The following is a 17500-nucleotide window of genomic DNA, read 5'->3' as shown; positions in this document are numbered from 1 at the left end:
GTGCGATATCGACAAAAATGTATCTTAATATTTTTATTTATTTATTATTATTTTTATTTATTTTTATTCAGAGGAACTATAACTTGACTAATCAGTTGTTGTCAGGTAGATTCAAAATGTTTAATGCAAGAGTCAAAATACAATAGAGATATAGGATTATTTGCATTAGGGGTGTGCGATATCGACAAAAAAAAAAGATTTTTGGGGGGTTTTATCAATAACAACATCTAAAGTTTATTCTCATTTTCATACTAACATAGCTTTCTATTATTTAGTGCACTTTTCTTTCACTCATTTTTCTTTTTTAAATGCATTTTGGATTTTGTTTGGCATTGAAGCTTTTGTTAGACAACATCTAGATAACATGCACTGTTGAGTGCAGGGTGTCTGCTTAAACCCTGTTAGTAACACACACACACACACTCTTCCTCAACACGTGCCCTAATTTGTCCCCCGTCCCGAGCTGCTATTGTCGGGCCACAATGGAGGAGGCGTGTGAATAATGGCTTGTGTTGCGCTGCTCACGCCACACGCCTGTCGGGCTCATTGACGGGGGAAGTGCTGGTGTGGTGTGGTGTGGTGTGGTGTTGTGTTCCTCTCCTCGACCAGAAGGCCCTGCAGCGTCTCTTTCTCATGCTAAAGCCTTTCACCCGAGGAGCATTAGCCCTCCGTGTCCGGCGTGCTGACACGCGCCTGTCCGATGAATTCGCACGCCGCACCAGATTGCGTTTAGAGAAGGAGAACGTTATGATTCATTTTTTATCTCGCACACACACACACACACACACAGAGAGAGAGGGTCCTCTGAGATGTGTTGAGAATATTGATCTAACACTTCTCTTTAGGTTTGTACACATAATGAAAGTTATTCAACGCGTGTAGCGTTTTCTCCCTCCTCTCGTTTCCTCGTATTGATCCGGACGGGTTTGTGAAACTGTGCTCAGGTTGTGTTATTAAGTGTTTTTTAATGGAGTCGTTCTTTTAATCGCGTGCCGAGATAAAAGCTGAGCGTGTGCCGGCAGAACGAGGGATTTAGAGAAACAAATGCAGATCTCGCTGTGCGCTACGGAGAAGGCTTAGCCTGTAGGTTAGCTTTAGCACAGGAAAACTGATGGCAAATATGGTTTTATTGTCATGAAGTGCTGAAGCCTTGCCTTTTTAAAATACACACTTTTTCATGTCTTAAAATGTAAATAAAAACTTGATTGAAGACAGCATTACTAGTAGGCTAATACTAACCGTTAAACAATATGCTGATACTGAGCCGCATTTATTGATATTTATTTAAATAAATACTAATACTAAGTTGTTTTTTGAAACAAGAGCTTCACACACACACACAAACTCAGACTGACCCTATTTTATTTTATTTAAAAAAATAATATATATTTAATTTTTCAAACAGGAACCATGATTTGACTAAGTTGTTGTCAGGTAGATTCATAATGTTTAATGCAAGAGTTAAAATGCAGTAAATATAAATTCGATTTTGCATAAGGGGTGTGCGATATTGACAAAAATGTATGTTATTTTATTCTTATTATTATTATTTATTATTATTTGGTGACTTTAATGGTAGCAAATAAGCAGTCCACAAAATTGCATTATAGTGCAAAATACTTAATTTACATGATGTTTATGATATTTACAGAAATGCATTTCTTTTAAAAATGTATTTTATCATCAACCGACAGATTTACCTTTTTATAAATAAAATAAATTTCTTGTTTTCATTCTACAAAGATTGCTTTCTATATTTAGGGCACTTTTTTCTTTCCTAAAAATGTGTTCTTAAAAAAAAAAAATTATTTGTTGTTTTGTATCGTGAAATAAAGCCCGTAGCTGTAGTTTGCGTTTATTTACTACTAATAATTTACTAATTCATATTTGTTTTTGTTCTTCCCTCATATTTAAAATAATGAAAAAATATTTCCCTGCGGACGGCACGTTTGTCCAACCTTACGATCACAACCTTAAAGAAAAATGCGGGACAATCGTGGGTCTTTACAGGAAAATAAGGGACACTCAAAATATGTGTACGGTATCACACAGTCGTATGTGTTTAAAAGGTTCTCAGACATAAACACATTTGTTTGGCTTAACCTATTTATGTACAATTTAATTCTAAAAGGTCACACAAAAAAAGTCACATTAAACAAACCAAAGCATTTATCTGAAATAGAAAACTTTTGTAACACTATACACTAGAAATTAAAGAAAGTAATAGCCTACTTTTATTCAGCAGGGACGCATTAAAGTAATCAAAAGTGACAGTAAAGACATTTATAATGTTACAAAAGCTTTTTTTATTTCGGATAAATCTACATCACTGTAAAAAATGATTTTTTGGTGAAGTAAATACTACTGAAAAAAAAACTAAGTAAATTCCATATCAGTACTTAATTCAAGCGAGTAGAAATGAAAGTGTAAATATCAACTCATTAAAATTAAGTAAAAATTACTCAACTTTTCTGATACTGGGGTTCCCATCATGCACTGGACCTTGAATAATTAATGAGGTTGATTTTTCACTGGTTTCCAGCTGTATTTACACTGTTTTATCATTGCTTTTGTTGTCAGTATTAGTAACTTGCCATTTTGTGACATTTCGAGTAAATTTTTTGCTTAAAGTGACACATTCAAACACAAAAACGACCCATCAAATGTTACCGCCATTGTGTATCGTCTACCCAGTATTGAGGTCTTTGCATTCACATGATGCTTAACATCTGACATGATGTAATATAAATTACTTAGATGATCTAAGTAAAGCACATATTACAAATGACTAATAAAATTCAATATTATTGTTTTAGTGAAATGTAATGCAAAGGAAATTTCAACTAAATCGATATTAATCAACCTTTTACTAGCCAAGTTAAAATTACTTATTTTCTTTGTTACTTTCACTTAACTAGGTTAAGTAAAGTTTACTTAATTCCATATTCCAAGTAAATTTAACTTAAAGATTTCTAATTAAAGCTACTGATAAATATGTTTAGGTTTTTACTTGGCAAATCTTTGTAAATTTACTAGCATTTTCTGAGTGAAAAAAGTTGCCTAGCTTTTTTCAAGTAAATCCTACTCCAATTTTTTTTCAGTGTGAACCCCAAAAGGATCCTGACTTTTCTTCTTTTTTTTTACATTAATAATAATCAGAAATGTTTCTTGGGCAGCAAATGACGTCCGCATATGATTCCCTGAGGAAGAGTTCATGTGTTCTTGCGTGGCCGATGTCGGACTCATGAACAATAATAATCACGTAGTTTGAATTCACCAAAACTGATTTGCCGAAATCAAAGCTGGCCGGACAGTGGAAGGGATTAGCCGTTAGCGCGAGTCCGGATCGAAATCAAACAATGATTTGTCCCAAAAGAATAATTAATTCTCAATGTAGAGTTTGTTATGGTCTGGTCTGATGCGTGTGAGGGAGCGCTGTGATTGGATGATGACCGGTGTCGTGATCATCCTCAAGTGTCGTGTTGCTGTTGTATCAGTCAGTGGTCAGATCAGCGTAGCCGTCTATAAACAGGACAAATAAATTAGGCTCAAAATACGGGACGTCCCGGCTAATTCGGGACAGTTGGCAACCCTACTTACTGAGAATGGTGTGCTTGTAGAAAAACACTTTCCACTTGTTTGTTTGTTGAGGATTTCTCTCCACACTGCAGGTGCAGCGGATCCCTGTCTCTCTGTCTGCATGCATGGCTTTGCTCTCTCTCTCTCTCTCTCTCTCTCTCTCTCTCTCTATCTGTATATCTCCACTCTCTCTCTCTCTCTCTCTCTCTCTCTCTCTCGAGCGCTCATGGGATTTGTAGTTCTTGCTCATAATTGTCAATTTTAAATGTTTTGGATCACTTGAGTAATGGCTTGTATGGAAATATTGCAATATTATTATTGGTTTTCAATTTATATATATATAAATATATTAGAGCAGCATGATTCTGTATAAATTGAGATAAATTGATAAATTGACAAAATGTTAATTACTTCAGTCTATTAAATTTTTTTGATTAATTAGATTTTTTTCTAAGTCAGTTGAGTGAATAATTCAATGACTCACTCATAAAGACTTGTTTCATCACTGGATGATTCAGTGTTTTTGAACTAATCTAACGAATGAATGATTCAATGACACACACACGTTTTAACAGTCACTTGTCGTTAACGATGTAATTAATACAATCTTAATTTGAAGCATCAAGTTACTTTCTAAAGGTGATTTACTCTATTTTGATCGCTACTGTAGACATCAGTGTTTATATCTGAACTATAATCTTTTATCCCAGTGCTTCTGTGATCATATGAATGATTGTAAGACAGAAATAATGAAACGGTGTGGTTGAAAAGGCTGTTTGTGAAGCTGTTTCATATCTCTAATAAATAGACAGAGGAGAATTGTTGTAATTTAGGAATGAGATCGTGTGGGTGTTTGAATTGAGATCAAGATCTTTTAACGATTAATCGTGCCGCTCTAATATATTCACACAGTGTATATATATATATACCAAAGTATCAGTTTAAAAGGTTCAATTGAAAAACTTTTGTTTCATTAGCCATATTTTATCCAGGTTTCAGTATAATGCTTTTCAGCTCAAATATTTACTATGCTAATAAAAGTTTCCATCTGGAAACCACTATAATAAGAGGAATATAATGAAAGCTTTAGTAGCGTTTATTAATATCTGATGATCCGGTTTTAGGGCAAATACTGACTACTTTTGTGGAAGTTGATATTAAAAACTATTGAAGCAGATTTTATTCATGCTGCTTTATGGACCCGTATTAACTAAATAGAATTTAACATTTTTGCACTTAATACAGTGGCATTTGTCTAAAAATTATTTTAAAATACATTTATACTGTAATGTTTAACAAAAAAGTACCTTTTGTTAACATTGGTTAATACATTCACAAGTATTATCAATAAAAAATACTCATAGCATTTATGAATCTTAGTTAATATTAATTTCAACATGAATACATGAAATAAAATCAGAAGTATCTGTTAATATTATTATGGACCATTAACATTAACAAAGATATTAATAAATACTGCAACAAATGTATTTCTCATTGTTTATGTTAGTTAATAACTAATGTTAACTAATAAGAGCTTATTGTACACCAATTATTCTTATACATTTATAAAAAAAATTGTCTAAAATATTGGTTTTGATACCAGTTGTATTTTGTGGAAACTGTTACCATAGTTAATAATAATTATAAAATCTAGAATTTTTTTGTGATAGTCACACAACCAATTAGTTACTAATTTTTCATTTCTATGAAAAGTGTCCATGTGAGTTCAGTGCCGATGTATTCAGTTTATTTTCATTTAATAACGGCCGCTTTACTCTACTAACTCTGCTGGAGGCCTTTCTTTCTTTCTTTCTTTCTTTCTTTCTTTCTTTCTTTCTTTCTTTCTTTCTTTCTTTCTTTCTTTCTTTCTTTCTTTCTGTTTCACGGCTCTTTTCCTCTGTTTTCAAGCTGCCGTCGCTGTTCCGTCTTCTGCTTCAGGAGTGTCTCACTCCCCCTCAGTCAATGAAGGTATTCTCTCTGAATAAAGGCCTCTCTCTCTCAATCTTTCTCTCTCTCTTCCTCTTTCTTTAGCCGGGCTCCTTTTCTCTCCCTGTGCTTTCCGTCCGCCTCGCACTCTGTGCCTGTGTGTGTGTGTGTGTGTGTGTGTGACTCGTTCTGTCTCTAGGTTCACTATTCTACTGTACCTCGTGCTTGTAGTCGTTTTCTGTCTGTCTGTTTTTCTGTCTGTGTCAATGTAAGTGTCTTGGACTGCATGCTTACTTTATACACACACACGTTTATCTTCAGATCCTCAGTGTTTTAATAAACATCTTTACGAGTGAAAGAATTAAATCCTTAAAGCAGTTCTTTCTGTACTGTATATACTGTACACTGTTTTTTTTTTATTGTTTTAATTTAAATGAGACCTTATTGTAAAGTGTTTTTATAAAAAAAAAAAAATTTAATTCAAAAGAGAGCCAAATATGTTCCATGTAAAAATTTTCCGCACGCTGTTTAAAAGAATACATGGTGGTAAATTTTATGTTGTATTTTTGTATCAATGCTTCAGTGTTTCTGCTTCGCACTTCTTTCCCTTCTTAGAGATCCAGTCTAGATGTGTCTTTGTTAATCAGTCAATATAAAGCGATGGCCTGAATGTACAGTAGTTGTTAGAATATTTCCCTAAAGGTAAGTTTGTTGATCTCGTTTCACAAAGAAATGTAATTTCTTTGAAGTTTCTCTCCTCAGAAGTTTTCCGAAAAGCTGTTCCATATATTTCTGATATATGTGACTCTGTGTTGGATGTTGCTCATCATGAATTTGAAACGTTGCTCGTGTTTTTCTAGGGTCCTGTCAGGCCGGGCTTCAGATCTGCAGGGCTGTTGTGTATCGCTGTGATTGACTCTCTGTGTGGTTGTGTGTTTGTGTAGGTTGGAGTCAGCTGGCCGCCATGCATTGTGTCATGCTTCCTGATCTTCTGGGTTTGGATAAGTTCAGGCCTCCTCTCCTGGAGATGCTGGCGCGCAGATGGCAGGACCGCTGCCTGGAGGTATTAAAGTGTATTATTAGGGGCTTTCGCACCGGAGGAACCTTTTCATAGTTCCTAGAACCATTGGTGGAAGTTCCTGGATTTTGGTTCGTTCCCACCGCAGAAACAAGGAACGATTTTAGTTCTAGGAACTCGTTTTGGAGGAACTAATTTGGCTCCTGCTTCAGAGTCGGTCTTAACTAGCGCTATAGGAACTATCCGTGACGTTAGTGTTTGCTGATTGGCCGAACGCACGCGAAACACCAGCACCCGCCATTTTTTAAAAGGCTGTGTAAACACACAGATTATGGCCTATTTATTTACTCCACAAACTAACTCTACGAACATGTAAAACTGATAGATGGACCTCTTTACCTTCACGCTGAGGAGAAAACCCAACGCAACTTTGAGGAGACCAGGCGAAACGTCTCTGGTTACTTGCGTTACCTATGTTCTCTGAATAGGTTCACTCAACGCTGCGGAAAGCGCAGTGGGATATTCTCTGAATGTGCCGATTGTCTGAAGCCTTATAGAATCACGCCAATTCATTGGCTGATGGCGTCCGCGCGATATGGCTCCGCCCCAACGCTCTTACGTCGCATCATTACATATTCGCGCGCGCCATCTGCTCCTCAGATTTCTCTGCCGAAAAGAAACTGTCAGCAGCACGAGGAGCTTGGCCGCTAACGCAGCGTCTCGTTCCCTATTCAGAGAACATAGGTTACGCAAGTAACCAGAGACGTTCTCTTTCATAGGTTTACTCAACGCTGCGGAAAGCGCAGTGGGAACGGACTACCAAACTCGCCAAGCTAGAGCGCTTTTATAACTGGTAGATAAAAGAGACAACAACCGAAATGAGTTCAAACAGAAAGAACCTGGGAACCCGGGGTCATGTCAAGATCCAAGCTATAGAACCTTACAAAAGTGTGCGGAGAGGACCAGCCTGCCGCAACACAAATATCCTCCAAAAGTGCTCCTCTGAAAAGAGCTTGAGAAGATGCTACACTTCTGGTGGAATGTGCTTTAATGCTAAGAGGTGAAGGCAAGCCACGCACCCCGTAAGCCAACGAGATAGCCTCTGTGACCCAGTGAGAAATCCTCTGCTTTGATGCAGCAAGCCCACGGCGGCTAGCACCGAAGCAAACCAGAAGCTGGTTAGATTTCCTCCAACCGCCTGAGCGGTCTACATATATCTTAAGAGAACGAACTGGGCAGAGCAAGTTAAGCTTCCTATCTTCCTCAGACGAAAATGGAGGAGGGTGGAAAGCGTTAAGGTTAACTACCTGTGAGCGGAAAGTTGAGGAAAGAACCTTGGGGACATACCCTGGTCTCGGCCTCAAGGAAACTTTGACCAGGCCAGGGGCAAAGTCCAAGCAAGACTCTCTAACAGAAAGAGCTTGTAAGTCTCCCACCCGCTTTAATGAGGACAAAGCTTACAAAAGAGAAACCTTGAGAGTCAGAATCCTCTCCGGAGCTGACTCCAAGGGCTCAAAGGGGGCTTTCGTCAAACCCTCTAGGACAACAGAAAGATCCCATGAGGGAACTCTAGGGGAGCGAGCCGGTTTCAGGCGCTTCACCCCACGCATGAAGGCAGAAACTAACCTTAATTTGCCCAGGGGAATCTCATCCGATTCCCTATGCGCTGCAATAGCCGCGACATAAACTCTGAGAGTGGTAGCGGCTGCTCCAGCAGCAAACTTCTCCTGCAGGAATTCCAGTACTGAACCAGCAGGGCAGTTAACTGGGCTCCTATCATGTGCTAAGCACCAAGTCTCAAACACCCTCCATTTGGAAGAATATAATCTCCTTGTAGAAGGGGCTCTAGCACTCGCAATGGTCTCCTGAACGTCAGTTGGGAGACCAGAGCTTAATGCCGACGGCCTCTGATCGGCCAAACATACAGCTTCCACATGTCTGGGCGAGGATGCCATATCCTGCCCTGTAGCTGGGACAGCAGATCTTCCCTGACCGGGATCCTCCAGGGGGAAGATTCCAGTAGAGGAATTAGCTCCGAAAACCATGGCTGAGATGGCCAGAACGGAGCTACCAGGAGGAGGCGGACTCCGCTCTCTCTCACTCTGGCCAAGACCGCCTGGATCAGTTTGATGGGCGGGAAGGCATAGAGTTTCTGCGTTGGCCAAGGGTGAGCGAACGCATCTATCCCCAATGGGGCCGGGGGACTCAGGGAGAACCAAAGCGGGCATTGGGACGACTCTTGAGATGCAAAGAGGTCCACCTCCGCCTCTCCAAAAACCTCCCAGATCAGGGCCATCGTCTGGCGGTTCAACATCCATTCCCCCGATCTGAGTTTCTGTCTCGACAGAAAATCTGCTGCGAGGTTCAGAACCCCTGGGACATGAACCGCTCTTAGAGGTAGGAATCTGCTCTGAGACCACAGGAGAAGGTGACGCGCATGCCTGTCTAGGGTGCGCGAACGAGAACCTCCCTGCCGGTTCACATGAGACACCACTGCCATGTTGTCTGTTCTGACAATAACATGGTGACCCTCCAGAAGAGGGAGGAAATGATGCAGAGCCAGAAAAACGGCTCTTAACTCCAGGCAGTTTATGTGCCAAGAGAGAGCCTCTCCGGTCCAGACCCCACACGCTGGTCTGCCCTCGAAAACCGCTCCCCAGCCGGTGAGAGAGGCATCTGTCGTAATCATCTGGCGACGAGATACCGCACCCATGCTGACCCCTTTCCGAAGAAAAAGAGGGTCCCGCCAAACTGACAGGGCTCGAAAGCAACTGCGCGATACCTTCAGTAGGCGAAGGGTTGACCCGGAGGGTCGAACCCCTGAGAGTTTCACCCACCACATGAAGGGTCTCATGTGGAGTAGGCCCAGCGGTAGCATGGAGGAGGCCGCAGCCATAAGGCCCAGCATCCTGCGGCAGGTGCCCACAGACACATGATGGCCTAGCAAAAAACGAGCCAAGCATGTCATCAAGCTGGAAATCCGTGCAGGGGCCAAGCGGGCCTGCATGAGAACGGAATCCATGTTCACCCCCAAGAAAACGGTGCTCTGAGCCGGAGCAAGAACACTCTTCTCCGAGTTCAACCTCAAACCGAGAGACTGGATATGACTCAGAACGATGTCTCTGTGGTGGGCCACTAGCTTCCTGGACTGGGCTAAAATAAGCCAATCGTCCAGGTAATTTAGAACACGGATGCCCTGGAGCCGCAATGGGGCCAGAGCTGCATCCATGCACTTTGTGAATGTCCTCGGGGCCAGAGATAGGCCGAAGGGAAGGACCCTGTACTGGAACGCCCTTTCTCCAACGGCGAACCTGAGGAACTGCCTGTGTCGCTGTACAACCTGGATGTGAAAATAAGCATCCTTTAGGTCTATTGTCACGAACCAATCCCCTGGCCGAATCTGAGATATGATAGCTTTCAGCGTCAACATCTTGAATTTCCCTTTGTAAAGGGCGAAGTTCAGTCGGCGGAGGTCCAGTATGGGACGCAAACCGCCGCCCTTCTTCGGGACCAGGAAGTAACGGCTGTAAAAGCCCCGCTCGGTTTCCCCTGGAGTAATCTCCTCTATTGCTCCTTTGAGAAGGAGGGAAGAGATTTCCTGCTGAAGTACAGAAGCCTGAGTGGCGCTGTCTACTACAGTAGGAAACACCCCGTTGAAACAGGGGGGATTGTGGCAAAACTGTTTTTAAGAGTGTAGCCGAACCGAATTGTGCGAAGAACCCAAGACGATACCCCTGGTAAGCGCTCCCACTCTGGAAGGAAATGTGATAGAGGAGGAGGGATGTTGTAATGCAGACGACATACCTGAGTGAGGGTGCCGTGCTGACGCTCCTGGAGTAAAGAGGTTGACTGTGCAGGAGGGCCATCGGCGTCCTGGCACGTGATGGGAGGCATCGATGCTGGGGTCATGGTGACCAGATCCGCCTGCTCCGGAGGAAAACGGAAAGAAGGTTCCCTAGCCCTCCTGTGCATGAACTGTCTGAATGCAGCCGATTAGGATTTGGAGGAGCGGAATTTCTCAACCACTGTGTTGACCGCCTCACCAATCAACCCCGTTTGAGAAATGGGGGCGTCCAAGAGGAAAACCTTCTCTTTGTCACGGATCTCCGTGAGATTAAGCCATAAGTGGCGCTCCACCCCAACAGAACCAGCCATAGAGCGACCTATAGCGCGTGCGCTATGCTTGGTGGCTCTTAAGGCTAAATCCGTAGCCTTACGAAGCTCCTTGACCGCTTCAGGAGTCACGCCGTCGCCCTCGTCCATTTCCTTCAGGACGTCCGCCTGGTAGGCCTGAAGAATGGCCATAGTGTGCAGGGTCATGCCTGCCTGCCCAGCCGCCATGTAGGATTTCCCAATGAGAGAGGAAGTAGTCCTACATGCTTTAGAAGGGAGGAAGGGGCGCGACTTCCAGGACGGCACAGACGACGGAGCAAGATGGTCGGCTAAAGTTTCCTCAATCGCCGGAATGGCGGAATAGCCCTGTTCCACAGAGCCTACCAGGTTGGTAAAATCAGCAGCAGCCGCATTAGTGAGGCGCGAAGAGAAAGGCTGCTTCCAGGATCTGGAGATGCAGATCACCTAAAAATGGCAGCTTCCTCCGTTGAGGCCTAGAATTAGGGCCACTGAGAAGCCTTTCGTCAAGTTTCGACGACTGAGACTCACGTGGCTCGTCGGGCCAATCAATAGTGAGCTTCTCCGTAGCGCGCGAAAGCACGTCAACGAGCTCAGCGTAGGCCGCAGTAGGCCGCGCTTCCTGGCCGCTCGGCGGGATAACCTCGTCGGCAAGAGTAGGCCCGAACAACAAATTTTCACAGAATTTGCATTTAGACGATCCTATAACTGCCTCACGTGCATGTGAAAAACCCAAACACTTAACGCACTTACTGTGTGGGTCGTCGTTAGCAATGTAACGAGCACATGGCGGAGTACAGCGTCTGTAATCCATGGCAACTTCACCGTAAGGAGAAACAGAGTTCCGCTTGAACAGTCGCAGAAGCGCCGAGAATAATCCTTAGATGTAGCTCAGAAAAATCACGAGCGAAGGGCAACGTGACCGCTTCGTTCTGAAGGTAGAGAAATCTGAGGAGCAGATGGCGAGCGCGAATATGTAATGATGCGACGTAAGAGCGTCGGGGCGGAGCCATATCGCGCGGACGCCATCAGCCAATGAATTGGCGTGATTCTATAAGGCTTCAGACAATCGGCACATTCAGAGAATATCCCACTGCGCTTTCCGCAGCGTTGAGTGAACCTATGAAAGAGAACATGATTATGTATTTCTGCTCAGCTAGTGACACGGGACATCAACCACACGGCAAACGCTAATAACGTTTCGCTACTGTCTACTTTCTATGTATAACAGGTCTATCTAATAATGTGTTAGACAGGGCTGTTTGACAGATCGTAAACTAATGAACATGGAGAATGTGAGCACTGTGAGCTCAGGCTCTGGCGTTCTCAGCGCCGTCAAAATAAAAGTCACAACAACATGCGCGGCTCACGTCACTTCAGTTCCTACTAGCGGTGCGAATGCAACCAGGAAAACGTTCCTAGGGGAACCATTTGTTCTCGGGGAAACACCCTGGCGGCTCGTTCCTAGAACTATCCGGAAAAGACCTATTGATATTTCAATAGTTACATATTTGTTTATTTTATTCAAATATTTTTTTAGGGATGCACCGATATGAAAATTTTGGCCGATACGATAATTCTTTATATTTGTAAGCCGTTAACCGATAATTCTTTATATTTGTAAGCCGTTAACCGATAATTCTTTATATTTGTATGCAGAAAACCTATAATTATTTATATTTGTAAGCCAGTAACCGATAATTCTTTATATTTGTAAGCTGATAACCAATAATTCTTTATATTTGTATGCAGAAAACCTATAATTATTTATATTTTTAAGCCAGTAACCGATAATTATTTATATTTGTAAGCCGATAACCGATAATTCTTTATATTTGTAAGCCGACAACCGATAATTCTTTACATTTGTAAGCTGATAACCGATAATTCTTTATATTTGTATGCAGAAAACCTATAATTATTTATGTTTGAAAGCCGATAACCGATAATTCTTTATATTTGTAAGCCGATAACGATAATTCTTTACATTGGTAAGCAGATAACCGATAATTCTTTATATTTGTATGCAGAAAACCTATAATTATTTATATTTGAAAGCCGATAACCGATAATTCTTTATATTTGTAAGCCGATAACCGATAATTCTTTACATTTGTAAGCTGATAACCGATAATTCTTTATATTTGTATGCAGAAAACCTATAATTATTTATGTTTGAAAGCCGATAACCGATATTTCTTTATATTTGTAAGCCGATAACCGATAATTGTTTACATTTGTAAGCAGATAACCAATAATTCTTTATATTTGTATGCAGAAAACCTATAATTATTTATATTTGAAAGCCGATAACCGATAATTCTTTATATTTGAAAGGCGATAACCGATACAAACACACACTCATAATGTTCTCATGATAATTTTATATAGCTTATATGACAGACTTTTGTTGTGCATGTTCACTTAACTGTATTTTCCTTTTTTGAAGTGATTTCAATCATATTTCAAGCAATTCAAAACCATCATGGTGAACAGTGCGCATCTGAAGCGTCTCAGCTGAAGGAAGTAATACATTATTTATAACAATAACATTAAAAATAACATAAAAATGAACATATATTTTCCGATACCGATATGGTGGCCGATATATCGTGCATCCCTAGTCCTTTGTTTTTGTGAGCCAAGCGATCTGTGTGTGTCAGAGTGTGACGCCCGTGACCGCAGAGGTGTCGTACGCCACACTGAGAGAGAAATGAAGGAAGACTGACAGAGAAAGAGAAAGAAAAGAAAGAGACGCTCTGTTAAGCATCCTTAATCCTTTTTCTCCAAGGGTCCCCCTCTGTCTCTCTCTCTCTTCTCGCATTCACTTTCACTCGTATCTCGCAGCTTTAGCACCTGCTAACCCCGCGGGACAAAGACACACACTCCATCTCTCTCAATGGCTTCTTTCAGGCTCGTGCTTTATTCCTGCGCTTCATCTCAGCGGTCTGGCATTTGAGTTCGGCTGCCGGGGCTTCAGTTAGAGCTGCACTTTCTTAGAGAGAGCCTTTTCGACAGGAGCGTGTGTAAACCTGACACGTGTGTGTGTGCGTGTGTGTGTGTGTGTGTGTGGCTTCAGTTAGAGCTGCACTTTCTTAGAGAGAGCCTTTTCAACAGGAGTGCTGCATAGGGCTGGGTATCGTAACAAAATGTTCGGTACCGATACCGATACCGATACCGATACCTTGACTTCGAAACCGGTTCCTGGACGATACTTTTTTCGATACCAATTTTATGTAACCAGGTTTAACAATATAACATTACCTAATTTTTTTTTCAGTTTGTTGACTTTTTTACACTCATATTTTGAGTATGTAAAAAAGCACCAATGCTAAAGTTTTCTATGTTTCCTAATCATTTAACAACATGTATTCTTTACTTCAATGAGCTCATTGTTTCTGCTTTAACTTAATGCATTAATTAACGATGAAACTGAATGAAAATTAATTGAAATGCATTACACTGTCACCTCTGATAACAGATCACTCTAAATTGTAATTTAGACATGCATTTTCTGTAAAGCTGCTTTGAAACGATATGTATTGTGAAAAATGCTATACAAATAAATGTGAATTAAATTAAATATAGGCTACTGGGGGGCGGGATATATACCTGCACGTGAAGCTTGCAGCAAAGCACTGGCAAAAGTAGCCTAATGATTATGGATGTGGAAACAATAGCAAGGAGATATTTTAATTGTTTATTAATGAACAAATGTTTACTAATGGTGTGTTCACACCGAACGCGAATTTAATTATTTGTGCGAGTAGATTACATACATAGTCAATGCAAAGACGCGAATAGACGCATCATTCGCGCCGGGCGTTGCGAATGACGCGAATTGGGCGACGCGTTTGCCGCGAACGTCTTCCGTGCAAGTTGAAAAATTTGAACTCGAGCTAAAGATTCAAGCGTCGAACTAGACGCGATAGACGCGTATTTGACGCTCTATTCGCGTTCGATGTGAACACCATTACTCTCAAGTGTATTTTGTGCGCTTCAGTGCCTAGATTTACCGTGTTGCCGGTCTTGGCAGCAATGATCTTGTCGAAAATATTGCATCGCGTGCATCTGGCATCGAGTCTGGCACATGACATAGGTACACTTTGGATCATTTCCACATATTTTCTATCTATCTGGGTTGGGACGCACGCTACACACACACACACACACACTGCAGCCTCACGTGCGACGAGCCGCGTCTCTGGGCAGCCGCGTAAACTAGTGTTTTTCCGCCACAGCCAATCATGCTGCATGCTTATTGTTTCACTGACGTTGACGAGATTAACCACTTAGGTACCGAAATGTGGTACCGAAAAACAAGACATGTTTCGATACTCGGTAGTATCGAGGCAATTCGGTCGGTACCTAAAAAGTACCGAACTCGGTACCCAGCCCTAGTGCTGCAGTATCTGTGTGTAAACCTGACACGTGTGTGTGTGGCTTCAGTTAGAGCTGCACTTTCTTAGAGAGAGCCTTTTCGACAGGAGCGTGTGTAAACCTGACACGTGTTGTGTGTGTGGGGGGGGGGCTTCAGTTATAACTCCACTTTCTTAAAGAGAGCCTTTTCAACTGGAGCGCTGCAGTATCTGTGTGTAAACTTGATATCTCTGTGTGTGTGTGTGTGTGTGTTTCAGGTTCGGGAGGCGGCCCAGGCTCTCCTCTTGGCTGAGCTGCGCAGGATTGGTCAGTCGGGCCGGAAGGACACCATTGACCTGTGGGCTCCGTATCTGCCGCAGTACGTGGATGCTGTCAGTTCCCGTGAGTGTTACACTGAACACTCCTGACGGGTCAATATCAGGCAGCACACGCACATATACACAATACACACATAAGACAGATAGACAAACAGATATTTCTTTCCATCTATCTATCTATCCATCTATCCATCTATCTATCTATCTATCTATCTATTAATCATCTATCTATCTTTCTATCTATTGTCTGTCTGTCTGTCTATCTTTCTATCTATCCATCTATCTATCTATCGTCTATCTATCTATCTATCTATTTCTTTCTATCAATCCATCTATCCATCTATCTATCTATCTATCTATCTATCTATCTATCTATCTATCTATCTATCTATCTATCTATCTATCTATCATCTATCTTTCTATCCATCGTCTGTCTATCTATCTATCTATCTATCTATCTATCTATCTATCTATCTATCTATCTATCTATCTATCTATCTATCTATCTATCTATCTATCTATCTATCTATCTATCTATCTATCTATCTATCTATCCATTAATCATCTATCTATCTATCATCTGTCTGTCTGTCTGTTCCAACTTTTATTCATTTCTGTGAACACTAGCACCCCAGTACGTCCATAAGCTCTTACAGTGACTCTGCAGGATTACAGGTGAAAGTGTCAGAGAATGTTTTCCTCTTCTTGGTCCACACTTTGATGTAGTTGGCCACAGATGAACCAGCACACACACTCCAGGTCGTGGGAAGAGTTCTCCAGGAGATTCTGTGGTGAATCAGAAATCTTTGAGATTCACCCCAGGATCTCAGCGATGGGAACCGCTTTGCTTTCCCCTCTCAACCACAGACACGTTCAGCTGCGTTTACCAGCACTAACCTGGCCATCTCAAACCTCCAGACACGCCGCCCATCAAAGCAGGCGAGGAGTGTGAAACACACAGGGTATGATGTGTCTGCGGCTGTTTTCACACTCAGTTCGATTGTTTGGTCCAAACCCGCGTTCGATCCCGCCCTCCCTCGCAGGTCTTATTTCAGTGTTTGTGTTGTATTGATGTTCCTCAAACATTCTGCTTCGAGTTTGTTCTGAACCTCTAACGGCAGATCATTTCTGTTCTTTGTTTTTGTACTTTATACTTTATACAGTTTTTTCTTTTTCTTCTGTGTTGATGCATTTCCTATTGACACAGAACGTTTCGGTTCTGTGTTCTGCTTGCTGGTGGTTTTAGGGGGCGGGGCATTCTAATTCTAGAGAGCATCTGATTGGACAAAAATATGTGTGGTGCAAGATGAGTCATCAATATTTGTGATCCGTTTTCCCATAAGATAAAGACTTTCAATTATAGATGTGTTTATCTGAAATAAAAAAAATGGATGTTCAAATAAATTCTGTTCTTTTAAACTTTCTTTGTATCAAAGATTCCTGAAAAATAAAATATAAGGTGGTTTTCTGTGTAGGCAGTGGACGGCTCATTAGAGGCTCTAGAGAAGCCGTAATGTCACCTATAGTATATCAAACGTGTGTGTGTGTGTGAGAGAGACATTGTGTCTGTATGTGTGTCTAAAGTAATTTACAACAAGAAAGCTTGTGTGTGTGTGTGTGTCTCTATGGGCCGTTGATGGGAGGCAAGCAGTGGCCCCTGGGAACGGTTGCCATGGTGACGGTTGCTGGTCAGTGTAATGTAACCGTGGCAGCAGTGACCTCAGCAGGGTACAGAACTGAAGGGGTCAGTGAAACCGATCTGCCCCCCACACACACATTTATTGAGTGTGTAACAGTACGACTGTCTTTTGCCATTTTAGTATTTGCTCTTTTATTGAGATGATATTTTACAACGAGATGCTTAGAAATGCACACAGACATATACATATACACACTCACACATACACACTCTCATACACACTCTCACACACATTCACACTCATACACACACTCACACACACACATACACACACACACACACACACACATACACTCTCTCGCACACTCACAGATTACACACACTCTCACACTCACTCACACACACACACACACACACACACACACACACACACTCACACACATTAATGATTCAATTAGATTTTTTTGTGTGTGTTTTTAATGAATTTCTGCATACATACACTCTCTC

At 41.6% G+C, this 17500-nt stretch overlaps 1 protein-coding gene across 1 annotated transcript in view; it reads left to right on the top strand.

The window, feature by feature from the left end:
* LOC130090810 (WD repeat-containing protein 7) overlaps positions 1-17500 on the top strand; it is a gene marked incomplete at its 5' end in the record, with an annotated part of 108084 nt that overhangs the window by 8473 nt on the left and 82111 nt on the right. The window contains 3 exon segments of the mRNA XM_056258416.1: positions 5491-5550; positions 6453-6571; positions 15295-15418. Coding sequence (XP_056114391.1) covers positions 5491-5550; positions 6453-6571; positions 15295-15418 — 303 coding nt within the window.

The sequence above is a fragment of the Rhinichthys klamathensis genome, unplaced genomic scaffold (genome assembly GCF_029890125.1).
Source record: "Rhinichthys klamathensis goyatoka isolate OS25496 unplaced genomic scaffold, OSU_Roscu_1.1 h1tg000151l_1, whole genome shotgun sequence".
In the NCBI taxonomy this organism is placed as follows: domain Eukaryota; kingdom Metazoa; phylum Chordata; class Actinopteri; order Cypriniformes; family Leuciscidae; genus Rhinichthys; species Rhinichthys klamathensis.
Note: the sequence above shows the minus strand (reverse complement) of the source record. Positions and strands in the feature narration are given on the sequence as shown.